This window comes from Peromyscus eremicus, chromosome 16_21 (assembly GCF_949786415.1).
Source record: "Peromyscus eremicus chromosome 16_21, PerEre_H2_v1, whole genome shotgun sequence".
Lineage (NCBI taxonomy): Eukaryota > Metazoa > Chordata > Mammalia > Rodentia > Cricetidae > Peromyscus > Peromyscus eremicus.
The window spans coordinates 47326108-47348428 of record NC_081432.1 but is presented as its reverse complement, the minus strand read 5'-3'; the positions used below and the strand labels follow the sequence as shown (position 1 = coordinate 47348428).

The 22321-nt window shown below is 37.4% G+C and overlaps 1 protein-coding gene across 1 annotated transcript in view; it reads right to left on the bottom strand.

Moving 5' to 3' along the window:
* The window catches only part of Adgrb3 (adhesion G protein-coupled receptor B3), a 708652-nt gene that overhangs the window by 295102 nt on the left and 391229 nt on the right, over window positions 1-22321 (bottom strand). Inside the window, exon 16 of the mRNA XM_059281371.1 lies at window positions 10693-10736. Coding sequence (XP_059137354.1) covers window positions 10693-10736 — 44 coding nt within the window. The remainder of the gene's footprint in view (window positions 1-10692; window positions 10737-22321) is intronic.

The window sequence follows — 22321 nt, the reverse complement described above, 5'->3', positions numbered from 1 at the left end:
GATTACTTCCCTCTGGCCTCCTTTCTGCCCCAGCCTCCAACACCAGTAAGCATTCCCCATGAACACATTACTGAGCAGGCTAGGGAAACAGTCAACAAATTCTCTGAAAATCCAGAGAGGAAACAGAAACCAAGGAACAACTCCCAATCAACTGAGACAAACCCAGAAACCAGCACCTAGACCTATAATCACCCCAAACCCAGATGCATAGATCCAGCATGAGAACAAAATCAATAATAGCCAGAGCAATATGTCAACACCAGAGCCCAGCTATTCTACAACAGCAAGAGCTGACTATTCAAAGTAGTTGAAGAACAAGAAAAAGACCTTGAAACCAACTACATGAAGATGATAGAGGTTCTTAAAGAGGAAATGAATAAACCACTCAAGGAAAGTCAGGAAAACACAAACAATTGGAGGAAATGAATGCGTCTCTTAAAGGAAGCCAAGAAAAGACAAACAGTTGAAGGAATTAAATAAAACTGTTAAAAGAACTGAAAATGGAAATAGAAGCAATATAGAAAACACAATCTGAGGGAATACTAAAAGAAAAAAATTAGGAGTGCTAACAGGAACAACAGAGGCAAGCTTCATCAACAGAATACAATAGATGGGAAAAAGAATCTCAGAAACTGAAGATACGATAGAAAAAAAAAATCGATACATTGGTCCAAAAAAATTTAAATCTAAAAAATTCCTGACACAAACCATTCAGGAAATCTGGGACAGAATGAAAAGATCAAACCTAAGAAAATTAGGAATAGAGGAAGGAGAAGATTACAAGCCCAAACACCCAGAAAACATTTTCAACAAAATCATAGAAGAAAAATTTCCTAACCTAAATAAGCAGATGTTTATAAAGGTACAAGAAGGATACTGAACGCCACATAGATTGGACCAAAAAAGAAAGTTCTCCTATCACATAATAATCAAAAACTAAACATACAGAACAGAAAAAGAATATGAAAAACTGCAAAGGAAAAGGACAAAGTAACATAAAGATAGAGCTATTAGAATTACACCTGACTTCTCAATGGAGACTAAAAGCCAGAAGGGCCAGGACAGATATGCTGCAGAATCTAAAAGACTATGGATGCCAGCCCAGACTACTATACCCAGCAAAACTTTCAATCATCATAAATGGAGAAAATAAGATATTCCATGATAAAGTCAAATTTATACAATATCTATCTACAAATACAGCCCTAGAGAAGGTGCTAGAAGGAAAAATAATCCAACCCTAGGAGGTTAACTACACATATGAAAACACAGAAAGTCAATAATCTCACAGCAGCAAAACCAAAAGAAGGGGAAAACAGACACAGATACATACACAGACACAGACACACACATCACCACCACCACCACCACAACAACAACAACAAAAAATCAAAATACCAGGAATTAAAAATTATTTTTCATTGATATCTCTCAATATCAATGGTCTCAATTCCCCAATAAAAAGACACAGATTTTAAAAAGTGGATACAAAAATAGGACTGATCCTTCCGTTGCATATAAGAAACACACCTCAACATTAAGGATAGCCATTATCTCAGGGTAAAGGCTTGGCAAAAGATATCACAAGGCCTAGAGAGATTGCTCAGAGGTTAAGAGTATTGACTGCTCTACTAGAGGCCCCAAGTTCAACTGCCAGCAACCACATGGTGGCTCACAACCATCTATAATGAGATCTGATGCCCTTTTCTGGAATGCAGGCAAACATGCAGACAGAACACTGTATACATAACAAATAAAATCTTTAAAAAAAGATGTTGCAAGAAAATAGAACTAAGAAGGAAGCTGGTATAGCCATTTTAATATCTAGCAAAATAGATTTCAAACCAAAATTAATCAAAAAAGAGATGAAAAAAGACACTACATAATATCAAAGGAAAAATCAAGCAAGAAGACATTTCAATTCTTAACAACTATGCTGTAAACACTACAGTATAAATTACACATTGACCCTCACACACTTATAGTGGGAGACTTCAATACCCCACTCTCATCAATGGACAGGTCATCCACACAAAAACTAAACAGAGAAATGCTAGAGCTAACTGAAATTATAAATCAAAAGAACCTAACAAATATTTACAAAATATTCTACCCAAACAAAAGAATATACTTTCTGAGCACCTCACAGAACTTTCTCCAAAACTGACCACATACTCAGACAGAAAACAAATCTCAACAGATACAAGAAAAATTGAAACAATCCCTGCACCCTATCAGACCATCATGAATTAAAAATGGATATCAACAACAGAAACAACAGAAAGCTCACAAACTCATGGAAACTGAATGACTACTGGGTCAAGATAGAGAAAAAGAAAGAAATTAGATTTCATAGAATTAAAAGAAGATGAATACACAATATAACCAAATTTATGGGAAACAATGAATGTGTTGTTAAGAGGGAAGTTCATAGCACTAAGTACCTACATTAAAAAAAAAAAGTTGGCCAGGCAGTGGTGGCACATGCCTTTAATCCCAGCACTCAGGAGGTAGAGGCAGGCAGATCTCTGTGAGTTTGAGGCCAGCCTGGCCTACAGAGTGAGTTCTAGGACAGGCTCCAAAGCTACACATAGAAACCCTGTCTTGAACAACAAACGAACAAACAAACAAAAAATTGGAGGGATCTCATACTAGTAACTTAACAGCACACCTGAAAGCTCTAGAACAAAAAGAAGTAAGCACACTCAAGAGGAGTAGATGGCAAGAAATTATCAAATTTAGGGCTGAAATCAAAATAGAAACAAAGAGAACAATACAAAGAATCAATGAAACAAATAGTCATTTTTTTTTACAAAATCAAGATAGACAAATCCTTATCAAAACTAACTAAAAGATGGAGACAAAAATATACAAATTAATAAAATGAGAAACAAAAGGGGGATATAACAACAGATACCAAGGCAATCTAGACAATCACAAGGTCATACTTTAAAAATCTAAAAAATATAGACAAATTTCTTGATAGATAATCCTTGTCAAAGTGAAATCAAGATCAAATAAACAATTTAAATAGACCTATAACCTCTAGTGAAATAGAAGGAGTCATTAAAAGTCTCCCAACCAAAAAAAAAAAAAAAAAAAAAAAGGTCCAGGGCCATACAGTTTTAGCTCAGAATTATACCAGACTTTCAAAGAAGAGTTAACACCAATACTCCTCAAACTATTCCACAAAATAGAAACACAAGTAACACTGTCCAAATCGAATCAAAGATGCAGACATAAATCCACACACTTATGGACATTCAATTTTTGACAAAGAAGCCAAATGGTACAATGGAAAAAAGAAAGCATCTTCAACAAATGGTGCTGGCTTAACTGGATGTCAGCAGGTAGAAGAATGCAAGTAGATCCATATCTATCATCCTGCACAAAACTCAAGTCCAAGTTGACCAAAGACCTCAACATAAATCAAGATACACTGAACCTGACAGACAAGAAAGAACACATTGGCACAAGAGACAACCTCCTGAACAGACAACCAATAGTGCAGACACTAAGATCAACAAGCAATAAATGGGAACCCATGAAGCTGAAAGTTTTCTGTAAGGCAAAGTACACCATCAATATAGTACAAAACAATAGCCTACAGAAAGGGCAAAGATCTTTACCTACCCCACATTCGACAGAGGGCTGATTTCCAAAATATGTAAAGAACTCAATAAAATAGTTATCAAAAAACAAATAATCTAATTAAAAATGGGGTTTAGATCTAAAGAGAGAATTCTTAACAGAAGAATCTGAAATGGCTGAGAAACACTTAAGGAGATGTTCAACAATCTCAGCCACCAGGGAAATGCAAATCAAAACAACTCTGAGATACCATCTTACATCTGTCAGAATGGCCATGATCAAAAACACAAGAGACAACTTATGCTGGAGAGGATGTAGAGCAAGGGGAACACTCCTCCATTGTTGGTGGGAGTGCAATCTTGTACAGCCACTTTGGGAGTCACTTTGTGGTGACTTCTTAGAAAACCACTTTGTGGTGGTTTCTTAGAAAACTGAGAATCAATCTACCACAATATCCAGCTATACCACTCTTGGGCATATACCCAAAGAATGCTCAATCATAGCACACAGACACTTGCTCAACTATGTTCATAGCAGTGTTATTTGCAATAGTCAGAACCTTGAAACAACCTAGATGTCCCTCAACTAAAGAATAGATAAAGAAAATGTGGTACATTTACACAATGGAGTATTACTCAGCAAGGACACCAGCACATTTGAAGGCAAAAAGATGGAACTAGAAGAAAATCATCCTGAGTGAGGTAACCCAGACTGAGAAAGACAAATACGGTACATATCACCCATAGCTGGATATTAGAGGTAAGATAAAGTATAACTGCTATAATCCACAGACCCAGAAAAGCAAGATGATGGGGGAATGTCTTTCTGTATGCTGCAAATATGTGTTGCTCTGATTGGTTGGTAAATAAAGCTGTTTGGCCTATGGCAAGGCAGCTTAGAGTTAAGTGGAAAATTCAAAGAGAGAGACAGGAAGAAGGCAGGGAGAGAAGCTAGCAAGCTGCCCAAGGAACAACATGTAATGGGACGCAGGTAAAGCCATGGAACATGTGGCGATACATAGATTAATAGTTATGGGCTAATTTAAGATATAAGAGCTAGCTAGCAAAAAGCTTGAGCCGTGGCCATGCAGTTATAATTAATATAAGCCTCTGTGTTTTCACTTGGGGGATGTGAGTGGGAGAGATTTGTCCCGACTGCCAGCAGCCCGGGACACAGGAAATCTTCCAACTACAGCAAGGTAACAATGAAGGTTCATGGGGGCGGTGGTGGTGGGGTAGCAGGATGCCCATATCTCCCAAGGAAGAGGAAATAGAAGAAATTTCACGAGTGGACTGAGGGCGGGTAGGGATAGGAACCTGAGCAATCAGGTTGGGGCAGACAGAGGGGGAGAGTAATGAAAGAGACTATTGGAAAGAAGGGGAATTTCAGGGTCAGGTAAAAAAATCTGGTACAAGGGAATTTCCCAGGAATCTATAAGGATGACTCCAGTGAAGACCCTAGCAATAGCAAATATGTAGCCTTAACTAGTCATCTCCCGTGACCAGATTGGTGCCTAGCTCAATTGCCATCCAAGAGGCTTCATCCAGCAACTGATAGAAACAGAAGCAGACCCACAGCCAAACATTAAACAGATGTTGGAGGATATTTGATCACACTGTGAACCCAAAATTTGCATTTGCCTTAATTAAATATACTTAACCTTGGTTCAGGAGACTTCATTAGCAACTAGTTGACAGAAAGTAATCATAGAGCATCAGATGGCATCTGGAGAGACAGAGAGACACGGGAAGTAGTAGGGTGGGGTTTGGAGTGACGCAGGATTTTCTGGTTTGGCAAAGCAGCAACACAGGTCTTTCAGAGATGTCAGCAAGGGGAGAGGGTTAGCTAGCTGCTTCTTAGCCTCTCTAAGCTAGCAGGTTTTCACTCTAGCCTTTGAATTTTGAGTCTTATTCATAAATAGAATGATAGAGATTTAGTTAAAGCTATCTTTAACAGCAGCAACAGGGCCAGTGCCTGTGGGAAGAAAGTTCTAGGCCACTGCTAGAGAAGCAGGCCCATAACTGCGGAGTTGCAATTGCTGGCTAAAATAACAGTAGATTAAGGCACAGCCAATGTGTTGAAGAAAAAACAACAGGGAGAGTTTGGGGAATCCTACAGAAAAGGGGGAGAATGGATTGTAGCAGCCAGAGGGGTCAAGGATACCACAAGAAAACTCACAGAATCAACTAACTTGGGCTCATAGGGGCTCAAAGAGACAGAACCAACAACCAGGGAGGCTGCATAGGCTGCATATATGTTACAGTTGTGTAGGCTGGTCCTAATGTGGGATTCATAAGAGTGGGAACAGGGCTGTCTCCGATCTGGTGGCTTTGGGAGCCTACTCATATTGGATTGCCTTGCCCAGCCTTTATATATGGGAAGGTGCTTAGTCTTACTGCAACTTGATATGTCATGTTTTGTTGATACTCATAGGAGACTTGCCCTTTCCTAGATGAAATGGAGGAGGAGTGGATTGGGGGTGGGGACAGAGGTGGGGTCAGAGGGGGGCACTGGGAGGAGAAGAAGGAGGGGAAACTGTGGCTGGGCTGTAAAAATGAATAAATAAATTATTTATTTATTTATTTATTAAAAAACTTCAAGTATTTAATGAAAGAAATTGAAGATGATATTAGAAGATAGAAAGATCTCCCATGCTCATGGATCGGATTAACATAGTAAAAACAGTCATCCTACCAAAACAAATCAACAGAATCATTTCAATCCTCATCAAAATCCCAACAAAATTCTTTATAGACCTTTAAAGGAGGATTCTCAACATCACAATGAAAAACATAAAATATAGGATAGTTAAAATGATTCTGAACAATAAAAGAACTGCTGGAGGTATCATCATCCATGACTTTAAGTTGTACTACAGAGCAATACTAATAAACAACTGTATGGTACTGCCATAAAAACAGACATATGGATCAACGGAATTGAAGACCCAGATAAAAATTCACACATCTATGGACACCTGATTTTTGATAAAGAAGCCAGAAATATACAGCAGGGGGGAGGGAAAAAAGCAACTTAAATAAGTAATGCTGATCAAACTTGATGTCTGCATGTAGAAGAAGGTAAATATATCCATATTTATCACCCTGCACAAAACTCATGTCCACATGGATCAAGGACCTCAACATAAAGCCAAATGCACTGAATCTGACAGCCAAGGAAGTGGGGAACAGCCTTGAAAACATTGGCATAGGAAAAGACATCTGAATGTAATACCTATAGCATAGGCTCTAAGATGAACAAATAAATAGGACCTCATGAAACGGAAAAGACTTATAAGGCAAAGGACACCATCAGTAGGACAAAATAGCAGTCTATGGAATGGGAAAAATTTTTTTTTTACCAACTCCACATTTGATAGAGGTCTAATTGCAAAATATATAAAGGACTCAAGAAACTAGATATTAAAAAAAACCGCAAATAATCCAATTAAAAAATGGGTACAGATCTGTACAGAGAATTCTCAATAGAGGAACCTCAGATGGCAGAGAAACTCTTAAAGAATTATGTTCAACATCTTTATCCATCATGGAAATACAAATCAAAATGACTGACACCTGTCAGAATGACTAAGATCAATAACACAAGTGGCTGCTCATGCTGGCGATGATGTGGAGCATATTAAACTTGAGATCCTCTTGCTCCAGCTTCCTAAAAAGCTGAGGTTACAGTTCTGAATCCATAGGAGTGAAGAACAATATGGAGAATTGTTGCGGAATATTTAACTATGTAAAGATGTGTTACATTTGTTTATGCTGTGGAATATTACTTTAACTATGTGAAGATGTGTTACACTTGTTTATGCTGCCTTTGTTTAATTACTTGAAGATGTGTTGCATTTGTTTCACCTTACCTGCCTAAGGGACCTGATTGGTCTAACAAAAAGCTCAATGGCCAATAGCTAGGCAGGAGAGAGATAGGCAGGACTGGTAGGCAGAGAGAGAATAAGTAGGAGGAGAGATCTAGGCTTGAGAGAAGAAAGAAAGGCAAAGGAGGGAGAAAGAGAGTGACGCACGTGGGGCCAGAAGCCAGGCAGCCACCAGCCAGCCAGACACAAGAAGCAAGATAATAGGACATACAGAAAGAAAGAAAGGTAAAAAGGTCAAGGCAAAATATAGATAATGAGAAACAGCTTAAAATAAGAGATAAAATAAGGCCAAGCATTTGTAACTAATAATAAGTCTTCATGTCATGATTTGAGAGTCATTTGGTGGCCCAAAAAGAAAGAGCCTGCTATAGAGAATATTATATGAGGTATGAGATGTTTACACTACGTGGCCATTATGAGGGATTCAATGTAATAGTAACATAAACACTTCCAAGACAGTTAAATTTAAAATTGAAGCTCTCAAGTATTACATACAACGTAATACTTATATAAAGGTAGTTTTGCTGGGCGGTGGTGGCTCATGCCTTTAATCCCAGCACTTGGGAGGCAGAGGCAGGCAGATCTCTGTGAGTTCAAGGCCAACTTGGTCTACAGAGCGAGATCCAGGACAGGCTCCAAAGCTACACAGAGAAACCCTGTCTCGAAACAAACAAACAAGATAGTTTTTATATTTATCTATATTTATATTCATGCAAATATAAAAATGGATATCAGAAATTATGGACAGAAGGGGTGACCTTGTTGATGGGTAGATATGGAGACCCAAAATGAGGTCAATGGGACTTTTTTTTAATCTTAGTAGCTTGCTTTAAAGCCGGTCAAGTAATATACAATTAAGCATTGGTTTTGCAATTAAAACTAATTTAAAAATTTTAAAAGAAGGAGATTTGATAAACCAAAATAAAAAAAATTAAATTTCAACTTCATTAACACAATCATAAAGTTATCATTTAAGCTGGGCATAATTGACTAATCCCTGCATTTGGGAGGCAGAGACAGGAGGATATCTGTGAGTTTGAGAACAGTCTGGTCTACATAAACAGTTCCAGGGCACCGAAGGCTTCATAGTGAGACTGTGTCTTGAACACACACACACAAACAAATAACGAATTTTTTTTATGTCATCTCTTTCCCATATGGAAAGAAATATCACTATTAACTAACCTTATTCATTATTAACTAACCTTAGTAAATTTATCCTCAAATTTAATCATTGGATCACTAAAAATCATTGTACATCTTAACATGAAATATAATTAAGACTGAATAGATGTGAAAAGAAGGTCTAAGATTATCTTGCCCTTCACAGTTGAAATTCACCTAAGAAAGGATGTTAGCAAGAAAACACTCCAGTAAAAAGCGTGATGTGGTAAATTCTGTCACAGTAGGAAATTCTTTGATCCTTTAACAAATTTGTTAGGAAAGTAAGTGAGAACTATACTGATCTCCTGAGATGATTTGTTTTGTGATGCAAGGAAATGTACCTTCCCTCTTCAACAGTTTTCCTCAAGGACCATGCGCAAGCTTAATCTTGTCAAGCTACTGATGTTCTTTGAGATGGCTACCAGTCAACTCACAAGCAGACACTGAGAAAATGGAGTGTGTGATTGATTTCTGAGGTTAATACTGACCTCAGACACCAGCAGCTTGATAAATTAAAACTAACACCTGCTTTCTGAGCGCAAGCTAAAAGAAGATATCAACCTGGGGATGCTTCTTGTCATGTTGGAGTGCCACTTTAGCAGTCCTAATGAGTTTTTTTGGTTTTTAATTATCATGTTTTTGGCATCAATACAGAAGTATATTCTACTCAGGAAAAAAAGTGAAAAAAAAAAAAAAACAAAACCAACTAAATCAAACTGCTTATTATTCACAGACATACATAAATAGCAACAGTAAAGAAATTAAAATACCTTGTTTTCTTCTTTAACAGAAAACATTCAGAAGGTTACAGCCTTTGACCCTTCACTTGGCCACAAAACATCCCAAGTTACTCCTTAGAATACACAACCAACATTTTTTCTAGCAATTTCCCAAACAGCAAAATTTGGGAAAATCTTACTACCATAAATTTCTCAACAATATTTTCAAAATGAAAGCACCAATGGCATGTATCGGAGCATTCGGCCCATGTTGTCACCAGAGAGAGTTTGGTTTCTTCTTATTGCACTAGGGCTCTAAGAAGATAACCCCTAAGGTATCAGAAATTATGCCCCAAATAATTAATATTATTGACTTCTTTGTCTTCATGAAAAAAAAACTAATTTAAAAAAATTTCACTAAGTATTCTAGGGCTGAACATAATTATGATTCCTAGAATTTAAACATTCCCCTTTAGATTCTTTAGTGAGAGACTGCAACATCATAAAAAGTCTTAAAGATGCATCATACTTGGAGTGAATGACACAGAACATGTTTAAGAACAAACATCTGGCAATATTATCTGCTGGGATTCATTCGGCATTTATTGGGCCCCCATTCAACAAAACAAAACAAAGCAAAGAAAAACAAAACAAAAAGTTTGGAATACGCATGAGTCTAAGAATTAATTACATTTTTTTTTTTGTCTTTCCACATCAAAATCCCAGAGTTATCACGGCACTGAGGTTGAAGTTAAGCAGACACTGCAATTAATTATAACAATAACAATAAGAAAACATGGAAGAATCACTCATGTTTATTTAGTGCCACCACTTTCTTTTGTCTGCATTAATTCATAAAATATAAGAATAAATATTAAATATCACTCCATTTAATAACAGTACCCTTTGGAATGTCCATAGAAATTTCTTATTCTTCTGATAACAGACTCCTGGTCATGCATGTTTTTCCTAAATGGCCAGACAGATTGCAGAATGCTATGACGCTAACCTGAATTACTAAGGCATGATGTGGAAACAACATTTGAGTTTTTATACTTCTAAAAGATTGGAACTTTTCAAAAAATCCCCGTAGTATTTGCAACCAATACACCTTACACATTATACAGTCCTATTTGGAGAAGTAAGTGATGGTATCATCATCACGAAAACCCATTCATCATGCTGCTCTGCAGACTCAAGAGGGAGAGTTTCTTCAGAGTAAAACTCGCATCCCACCGGATTATAGTCCAGCTCACTAGCAGATAGCTAAAATAATTTAATGTTCTTTGAATATTTATCACAATGTATTATCACAAAACATCTGCCACTTACGATTTTGAGTCATCCCATAACACACAATAGGGATTCAACGTGCCCTGAAAATAAACAGAGAATAAAATATACCATGAGGATACATATAAAAATTGTTGAATTATGTGAAATACAAAATGAAGGATGGCTTTATAATCCTATAGTAAAATACATATTAAAGATATACCACAAAAGGGTTTCCTGCCCTGTAAAAAATTGACATTTTCTTTCCCATAGATTTGTGACTCATTTTGTAAAATTCTAGCAAAATAATATCTTGATTCCAACTATAATTAGTATTTAGTTTGTTGAAAAGGAAAACCATATACTGTAGATCCTAAGATGCTAGCTATGGTTATTTCTATGTCACACTCATTTCTCTGATTATAATTGCTCAATTACATCCTCTCTGAAGACCAAGATGTTTACAACATTTATTCGGGAGTGACATGCCCTGCCTTACACATGTACACACACCACCACCATGTCATCTTCTCGTTGGCTTTTCCTAGAAAACGGGATTGTGCTAAAAGTCCATTTCCAAGGCTGTATAACAAAGAGAACTTTAATCAACAGGTCACATTTCAGTGAGGTCATATGTAATGAAACTCTAAGAAAAGGAGGTGCTAGATTTTATGCATTTGAGTAATGATGTATTAATTACCCACCATGGCCTTTAGGTTAATATGATGGGTTTTCTACACCAAGTTAGTTCAAGCAATTTGTTTTGAAGAGTTCTGATATTGACAAATGATTTCTTTCTGCTTGTCTATTCAAATAGCACCCCCACTTGCAACTAACTCAATTCTTTCTGCATAATATTTGCACATCTAAAAAATTCTATCATGCTTCCTAAGAGATTTTCCTTATCCATTAAATACATCCTGTGGTTTCATGTTCTCTTATTCTTCATGATGCACACTCCGGAGACACATCTCCAAAGTCCATTTAGGAAAATCATTCACTTGTGTCCAATCTGTGCAGAGCAAAGTGGTACTATTTCCTCTCCAACTTAGACAACAAATTTATACTAATGTAAACTAAAAATTATATCAGCTAGTTTGAAATGTCTTCCTGAACTGGAGTGGTGTTTACTCACACTGCTTCTTACACACAGAGGTCTGTTGGGAAACTTGAAATTCTGACTTGGGTATCCCACACATTCACTAGTGTTTCTAAGCTTTGAATCATCACAGGGCTAAGATACAAACACGACTATATCCTCATCCCACCAAGTCATTGGTAAAAATAGTGAACAGGCCAACACAGTTTAAAAGGTACAGTGCCGATATGGGCTACTGTGTTCCTTTTCCATGTACACTTGTTCCCTAGGAAACAAGCAATGATAACCCAGTCTTTAGGGCCCCAAATCTGTAATTACAGGACTGAAAGGAACATCCTGAATGTCTCAGAAGGGATCACTCTGGGACGAGTGATATTTTCTGGGTCAACTTTTGAATTTTATTAGAAATAAAAATCAATCTCATTAAAGTTTATGAAATCCACTTAACCTCATTTATTACCCATTTTAAAAATAACTTTCACATTTATAATATCACAATTTTACTCCCAAAATAACATATTCAAGGCATCTTATTATCAAACAACCAAACCCAAATACTATGGTTTTAGGCTCTATGTATTATATCATAAGTATCTTTCCTTTCCTGAAAAAAATGGCCATAGTCCTATAGAAGGTAAATAAGAAACATACATACTGTACAGAATGTTTATATAACAAGCAGAGAGATGCATATATTACAAGTCAGATATTCCTGAGGACAATGCACAGTCTGTGCTAGCCAGAACAGGTTTTCTGGAAGGCATAGGTCCCCATCAGGTTTTTAAGGGAAAAGTATATCTGCATGTTCATGATGGGGGAATGAAATGGTGTCCCACATTGATTTTTTTTCTCCTCTCTTTATCAGATCTTATCTGGTTATTCTTGGATTCACGAATTGTGTAATTTTTCTGATATAAACTAAATAGCTACAATATCATGTAGTTTTGTTGTATTTATCTAATATTTTATTCACAGCAGCTCATTATCCATGGTTTATCACAATGAATGAGAGGACTTGGAAGTGTACATTTCATAGATAGTAAAACTAAGTATAGGTAAGGAATCTGCGTTTAGACATCTATTCTATAAGTTAAGTTAAACCTTTCTCTCTTTTTTTCGGTTTTTTTTTTTGTTATTTTTTTTTTCTCCGAGACAGAGTTTCTCCATGTTGTTTTAGTGCCTGTCCTGGATCTCACTCTGTAGACCAGGCTGGCCTCAAACTCACAGAGATCTGCCTGCCTCTGCCTCCTGAGTGCTGCGATTAAAAGTGTGCACCACCACCGCCCAAATTTAAACCTTTCTATAGACACAGACACTTATATGCTTGATTTAAAAAAAAAATGTTATATACATGAGTGGTGTGTCTGGATGTATGTTTGTGCACCACATGTGTGTCTGAGGCCTGCGAAGGCCAGAGACAGGCATGGGATCCTCTGGAACTGGAGTTCTTACCAACAATTGTGAGCCACCATTTGGGTTCTGGGACTAGAACCTATGTCCTTGGGAGAGCAAGCAGTACTTTTAAGTGCTAAGCCATCTCTCCAGCATCAGTGCTTGGTATTTTTAAGTTATTTAAATTCATTGAAGGGTAAAACAAGAGAAAAATAATATTAGAAAGCAAATCAACCTAATCTTAAAGCATTGCATACCCCTTTCTCTTTTAGTGCCCAAACTTAGATAAAGCTGTCAAGACGAGAATGCTTCTTCTAGTCTTCCTCCACATCTCTTTCTTTTTTTTTTCCTTTTTTTTAGTTTTTTTTTTTTTAAGACAGGGTTTCTCTGTGTAGTTTTGGTGCCTGTCCTGGATTTCACTCTGTAGACCAGGCTGGCCTCGAACTCACAGAGATCCTCCGCCTGGCTCTGCCTCCTCCACATCTCTTTCTACACTCAGTTTTATCCTCTAGTTTTCCCACCCCTTTACCTCTTAGACTATATTTCATGCTTCTCTCATTTCCTGTCCTTAGGAAAATTTTAATACCCACCAATGAGAATTACTACTGGTGTGAAATGTACCATCCTACCTGACATGCACAGAACAGGCAAATGCTTCTCCAGATAGGTCATGTAGTGCAGTTACCACTGTGTAGACTTAGGCCCTGTCACCCATAATTGAGCATTTGAAATCTTGGAAGTACACAGAACAGCAAGTACAGTTATCTTACTACTTAGATGGACCCAGGTCCATAAGAAATATGAGGGCAAGTATGAAGTAAGAACAATGGCAAATGAACTCTTAAAAACAACGAAGTAACCCTCCAAACCGGCTGAATGGTTCTGCTAAGAAACTACTTGTAAATATTTGTTATACTTTTCAGATACTTCTGTCAAAGTGACTCTGTTACAAGATCTGTCCTGAGGAATTTATGGGAATCAATAATGGAATGGCGAGCCTTACAGAATGCAGGAAGAAAATGTGAAGAGAGGAACAAGCAGAATGTAAGCAAGCTGGGAAAGAACCCACACAAGCTGGCTCTAAATTCATTAACTAACGAAAGTTGTCAGGTACCCAGGACAGATGGGCTAAGCACTAATTTACCAATCTGTCTATATAATTGACACTTAAATGCATCAAAACTGCATACATTTGAAAAAGTTTAGAAAATATACACTGTTATTATCAAAATTTTTTATCAAAACAAACAAATAATTTGCCTCTGAAGGCTCTGTTCAAAACAGTACAATTCAAATCAATTTTCAAACTCTTGGTTACACACTTTTAAACGTTGTCAAAAAGCACATGGCTCAAATTTCCTATTTATAAGGCAAGACAGAAAACTGGGGAAAGTATAGGAGTGTTGGGAATGGAGAGCAGTTTCTCACTTTGGAGTCCGGTTGAAGCCTCTGGGCCCCTGAGAGTCAAGAACTCCAGCACAATTAAACCTGGCCTAAAGCCTTTCCCTTTTTCCCAGCTGTAAAACTGAGATGTACCAGAAATCTCACCAGAAGCCTCCTTTACAGAAAAGACAGATCCTAAACTCCTCTGTCACCCCAGTGACTCATGGTGTAGGCATGGAGGATCCTTTAGAAACCCATTCCACAATGAAATCCAACAGTTTCCTGAAAGCTTTTTAGACACCCAGCACTTCGACATTTGAATGGTTCTTCTCCACTGAGAAGCCCACACTCACACACGGGTCTTGTTCTTTCCCTGACAGTCTTTCTCCTAAACTCCTTCCCTAAAATCCATGTCAAAAATGTCTTTGGAGGGACAGGGAGACGGCTCAGCTGTTAGAGAAATCACTACTCCTGTAGACAGGAGTTTGACTCTCAGTACTCACATCAGAAGTTCCAAACTACCCTAATTACAGAACATCCAAAGCTCCCTTCCGGCCACTGTGGGCACTTGTACACATCACACACATACACACACACACACACACACACACACACACACACACACACACACACACACAAACCACAACAGGAAAATAAGTCTTTAAAAGGTTTTGTAATAAACTGATACTCTTCAGTACCCACACCCATGCTTTCATGTGAGTTTTATTCCTTCCCTCTCCACCTTTCTTTCTACGTTTATTAAACCTCAACTCTCCCTTACACAGGAAAAGAAATTCTTTTCTGACTGTGACACTGAGCCTGTTTTATCCATATGAAGTCCCTAACGATTTAGGGGATGCTTCAGCTGATGGGAGTGACAGGGTGGAGCTGTGTCTCAACCCCTGCTTTCCTGACAAGTACTACCGATATTCTACACTCTAACTTAAAGTGGCTTCATTGTTTTCTTTTATATTTCTCTCTGTTTCAATGCCAACCAAAATGTGTATTTATTTAATTAACAGTGGGACATATGGTCAGCATGCTCAATGTGTTTCATTGGGTGATTCTCTCTTTTCCTTTTCTGGGTACAGAGGACTTGACATCCTCATGCTGTGAAATGGTTCTACAGTGGTCCTCATAATTGGATTCTTTCCCCCTAATAGAATATGTTAAGTACATCTAACTCTTAAGGGGGAAGACGAGGGCAGAGAAAGGGGTCAGTGAAGCCTCATACAAAGCCTACAAAATTAGCTTGTGGAAAACAAAGAAATCTGTTTGCAAAAAGAACAGCTGGAACCTTGCTCAAGGCCCTCATGCCAAGCACCAAGGCTGGCTGTAACTGGTTGGAGATATTGGCTCAGATGTAGAGGCATCCTGGAGTGTCTGAAGGTACCCTGCAACTCACTGTATTTAGCTTTTAGTAAAAGCTAAAACCGGGGTTTAATTTTTAGATATCAATAAGGCATGCGATCACAAAGCTGCATGTAGAACTGCATGGAAAAGATCTGAAAGCCCACACTGTGCAAATGACATGAAAAAACTGTACTAAGTGACATAAAGTGCCCATGCCTACCCAAGAACCCAAGTAAAGATGGAAATAATTGACTCCAAAAATTTGTTCTCTGATCTCCACACCTGTGCTATGGCGTGCCCCACCAAAATAATAAATTTTCAAATTATTTTTAAAAGAAATAAAATGGTTACATTTTACATTTGGAATCTACTCATCTAGCAATTTGATGATGTAGAGTTTATCGCTATTTACTATAGTCACAATTCTGTGAAATAGATCACTGAAACTTATTTTTCCTGTCTGAAAGAAACTTTTTGGGGTGACAGATGTGGTAATTAGCGTGATTTAATCATTTTATATAGTACACATGTATCAATTCATCACTTTGTAATCAAAGATATATCATTATTTTTGTCAATTAAAAATAAAATATAAAAAGAAAAGTAAGTATTGGCACGTAGCTAGACAGAAAATTAGCAGGGTTGTAGGCCATCTAGGATGATCTAACCTTATAATCAGCATTGGATCCCTTCTCTCATTTTCCTGATAACACACCAATTTATGAATGAGGAAGTATTATAATTGCTTATCTTAGAATTCTGCCAGGGGCAAGACATAAAGAAGCATCAAAATGCTCATCTAAAGACTGAAAACACTATTTTAAGGTGTGGAGATACTAGGGCTTTGTTGGGTCCAATAAAGGTCTCAAAGGAAAGCTCTCTCATCCTAGTGAAGCATAGTTATTATACCAATTTAAATTTTCTTTAAGTTTTAAAATCCATCTAATAAGGCACTGGTGGCACATCTTTAATCCCAGCACTGGGAAGGCAGAGACAGTTGTATCTCTGAGTCCGAGGCCAACCTGGTCTACACAGGGAGTTACAAAGACAGCCAGGGCTACACAGAAAAGCCCTGTCTTGGAAAACAAAACAAACAAAATCTATGTTGTACAAACTTTGGTCCAAAGAATGAGATATGACTCATCTCCTCGCCCTGATGGATACATGACATTCTAAACAGTTCGCACAATTATAAGATTACAGTTAACTGTCAGGGGACTACCTACCCTTCCAGAGAGCTGATTCGGTGGAAGACATGTCAAAAAGGAGTAACTGTCTCCTTGTAAAGTGTGGACTTCTACACACCAGAGAGTCCTTCCTCAGGGCCATTGCCTGCACATCATCACTGCCATGATGAAGCCTTCTGAGTTCTCCTTGAAAAGTATTACTTCTCCTTTCACTTTCTACGGCTCCCTTGTTTGGATACTAGCCAAAGCCCGAACCTGAGTGCCCTGGTACTCATGAGGCTCTTTCCCTCACTAAGTTCCTCAACTGCCTGTAAGTCCTTGCAGATTTATCTGTAACTCAAATGCCTGACTTTCTCCCTTCCTCCTGTCCATTTCCCTTCCGGATTCCAGGCAGATTCTGACATTTACAGTCTTCCTGCACTGTGAACTGTTTTTTCTCCAAAACCACAATAAAACTGAATTAGAACTTCCTTTTGAATGTGTTTTATTTATTTATTTTAATTTGTAATTAGTATTATTTTTTATCTGTGAGACTAAGAACCAGCAAATAGAGGTCGGTGTTCCCCAGGAACAAGCTGGCTGGTCCGTTTTCATCCAGACTTCTAAAGGTTTACAGACATAAGTTGTACATGTCACAGGAAATTGCCTATCAGAAATGTCTCAACTTTTGCCCCTTTCATAGCCCTCTTGAATAAAAACAGCCTTTGCCTATGGGAACAATGTAAGTAAACAGATGTGGACATAAATAGCCAAAGCCACAAAGAAGGGGCACAATGGAGGACAGTGACTTCATCTTAACTACTTTAACATTTCCAGTCCTCTGAGTCAGATGTCCCAGAACGATTCTTTCTGTCACATTTTCTGGTGTCGTGAACACTGAGTTCTTCAGTGTGAATGAGGGATACTCAACTGACACTGGATAATCATTTCTTTTTTTTTTTTAATTTAAAATAAGGCCTTAAATAAAAATAACATGGTAGAGAACATACTTATGTGTAAGAACCTATGTTCAATCTTCAGTGCAGAACAAGGAATATATTAAACACACACACACACATACACAATATACACATATTCAAATCTCACGCATATACACACATAGGCTAGATGGGGCTGAGTTTAGTTTCACCAGGAGGAATCACGCCTAGTGCCATAAAACTAGCCAGCTACCTGTAGCTGGAGAGGTCAAAGAACTCAAGAGTAAAACATACTACCATTACTTTGTTAAACCAGTATAATTCCTAACTTCATTCTAAATACTTATAGTTACAGAAAAATGCAGGTTTCACCCCTCATCAAAGAAGCTTCTTTTTGTACCACAGAAGATAAACTTACATCATAACTCCCGCGCCTAAGGCTCAAGGAACATGTCTAAAGATGGGGAGAAAAGACTGTAAGAGCCAGAGGACCAGGAAATCTCCTGTAAGTTTGCGTGTTCTAGCTATAATATGGAAGATACACCCCTGAAATCTCACCAACATGGTTGCCTAAGCAACTAAAGAATTCCATCCCAATGCAGACGGAGGAAGTCTCACAGGTCCCCACCTCTAGACAAAGAACTATAAGCAACTAACAATTGCTGAGCAAGGAAGAATTATTCTTCTCCAGAAATAGGACTCCTAATTGGTTATTCATTATGAACACTGAACAGACTCTACAGGCTGTATTTATTTATTTATCTGTTTATTTTAGCAAATAGAGTGTCTTCTAGGGTTGAACAGCCCAAGTATTTCCTATAATTTAAAATAGCAAGCAACTTTAATAAAAAAATATTTAAGTAGATTCCATATAGGCTAGGTTTATTTCTGTTTATATTAAAAAATGTGTCCTAAGAAGGATTACATGAGTTTGTAGCAGAGATAGGAATGGGCAGAGGTGATTTGCACAGCTGCAGTCTATCCACTGCCCACAGAGAAGTTTAGCTAAGTTGCTTCAGGAACATAGTGTCACTACAGATTTCACACTGTCTTCTAGCATTTTGTGCATGTCATCTCATGCTGTCTAGGTGATGCCATTTCATGACATCCTTCAATTGTCTCTATTATTCCACCACCATCTGACACTGACCATTCTCCCTGGCTGAAGACTCCTTTGGTCATGTTTGTACAGTGCTAATACAATCATCTAGGTAAGATGTACTCTATTAGGCAGGTGATTCTTACCAGAAAGTATAGTGTACTTAAGTCCAGTTGATTCTGAATGATAGTCTCAATGTGTAATATAGATTACCTTCATCTTATAACTATTTTGAGGGGCTCCAACGCACGCTCTATTAGGTCCCTACTGCTGTGGTAACACATTACCAGAAATACAGAAGCTCAGAATAACATGACCCATTTCCACAGGTCAAAAGTCTGGAGCGTGTTCAGTTGGGGTTTGTTTGAGTTTGGTCACTATTATTGTGATAAATATCATGATTAAAAGAAACTTGGGGTTAGAAGAGAAGCCAGAGAAGGAACTGAGGGTAGGAATCTAGAGACAAGACCTGAAGCATACATAGGTCATGGAAGAACACTGTTTACTGACTTTCTTTATGGCTTGCTCACCTTGCTTTCTCATACAATTCCAGGACCACCTACCCAGGGGTAGACTAGTCATATTGAACTGGGTCCTATCACATCCATCATTATCAAGAAAATGCCCCACAAACTCGCCTGGAGGTAATTTGATGACAACATTTTCTCAAATGAGGTACTTCTTCCCAAATAACTCGAATTGTGTCCAGTTGACAAAACCCAACCTGGACAAGTTTCTGCTTATGGATATTACATGGTTGAAATCTAAGTGCTGGTAGCTCCACATTCCTTTCTAAAGAATATGGATGAGTCCATTAATGGTTCCTTTCAGTTGTAAGACTGAGCAACCAAGGGTTGCTATCAGCTTCTGAGACCACATCCAGACTTCGGGCTGCTTCTCTACCTTCAGTGATAGCAGTAGCAAGTTGAGGCCTTCTTACATTTTTTTGACTGACCACACCTGGGGAAAGTTCTTTACATCCAATGGCTCATTTAATGAAACTCCATCTATTCAGAAGCTCTGGGACAATTCCCCAGTCTCATTGTCTCTGCCTTCAAACACTTTGAACATACACGTACCATGCATGTACATATCTAATATGTATTTTTGAATATACAATCACACGAAAGTTCCATTTGACATGTAATATAACACATTTGCAGGCTCTAGGAGAGAAGGAGCTGGAAATTTTAAAAGGTCCTTTATCCTGCTTCCCACATAGAAGGTTATTCTGGACTACTAGCTATTTTTAAATTACATTTTCTCAGAATAGGAGAATATCTATTTATATATTTTACTTATATATGTATATATAAATACCTATTTATATTTTTTCTGTGGCTAGTTTGATAGCATAATTGAGTACATGTGACAAAAATAATTAGGTGTCCATGTATGAAATATTTACTACCTGCCTCTTCACTGAAAAAAAATTGCTGATCCTTGCTTCAAAAATAGGAGAATTAGTCTAAAATATTTTTGGAATAATATCAAATAGATGCTGCAAAAATAAGCTACATGAAAAATGTGAGGAGGACCCTTGCTCATACTGAGAAATTGGGAATATAACCCGAGGAAGTAACTTAACTAGAGAACAATTTTCATCTCGCTTTTAGCTATTGGCAGAGCATCCATCTCCTTGTCTAGTTAACATGTCAAGATTTTCCAACAAAATAATCACCAAGAGCTTTAGCCAGGCAAAATATCAGAAATTGCTTCCAAATAGACAAAAGTTGGGATAGAAAAACGATTGAAAAGTGACGCTTGTGAAAGTCATGGATTCATAGACTGCAATTTCTACAGCTTTGGGAAATGATTTTCAGTACTTTATCGACTTTGATAATCATGAAAATACTAGTGTATGCTGGGATTTAATTTTATTGTTTCTCATGCTTATCGATGGCAAAAAGCACTGAACATTTCCACCATGTTTCCCACTATGATTTACAAATGATATGGCTAGCAATCAATTTTTATTCATACACATATATCAAATTTTATCATTTGTAAGCTGGATGTGTTATCACATAGGAATATGGCAAAGGACATAAAACACACAGGCCCAAATTCCCATGAGAATTTTCACATACATCTACTTCAGGAACTACAAATAACTCAGATGATTTGTCTCACAGTATTCACAGGAAGAAGCAGTAGCTTCCTACCTACAGGATTGACTTTTGTTTGCTTGTTTGTTTGTTTGCTTTTTCCAAGATTAGACTGCAAACCAGTATGATTCAGACCATATTTCCACCTTAACAGAAAGAACTACATAACTATATTTTATTTGGAAAAAGAGTAAATTTTCAGACTTGCAAAGTATACACATGACATAGTGCATTTACTGTCTAATCTTCCTACTCATCTTTAAATACAAGGGTGCCATCCACCTTGGAAAGACACAGTAGGTTTAGATTATCATCCACTGAACACTCAGAGTGAGTGTATGTGTATGTACTTGTGTATATATATAGATACATGGTACTGTCCTTATTTAAATCTCAATAATTATTTTCAATAAAATTATTAACTTCACATATATCTCCTAGAATCCAAAATTTTTATATGTAAAAATTTAATTCTGAATGACAACAGTGATACATAATGTAAATGTCTTTTTTCTGGGAAAAGTAACACTGATAATGCTTAAAAACAAGTGATTGCTATGTGTAAACATTAGGCATCAGGCACTTTACTTTACAGCTCACGAAAGTGAAGCATCAACATTGAAAAGGTGAGCAGAGAACGGTGCACTGCTCATTAATGACTGTGCTAGTTAGAGCGGCAATTGACTTTGTTAAATATCATTTGGGATGGCGCGGTTCCATATTCTATTTCCTATTCCTGCGGGCTCCCAAGGGCCTTATTACATTTAACATTACTATAAATGCTATTTGTGAAAAAGCTTTTTAAAAGGACAGATTTCATTTACAAAATGTTAATAGGCTTTTCCCTAGACTCGCTATAACTTTTAATCCCCATTTTCTGTTTTATTCACTTGACATATGAAGCACATTCCATTTGCAAGTTGTTATCCTTTGCTGAGCTCAGAGCAGTGCACCAGATACTTTAGTTATAATAAAATAGGTAAATACAGACAGATTTGCCACTATACATTTCTTATATTCCAAATACTTCAATTGCAAAGATAAAATCAATGGATATGCAGATGTCTGCATAAATCATGAAGCTGTAGCTAATTTTTGCTTCAATGTTCACATTAAAATGCATTTTGTTACATTCTAGCTGAGATTTT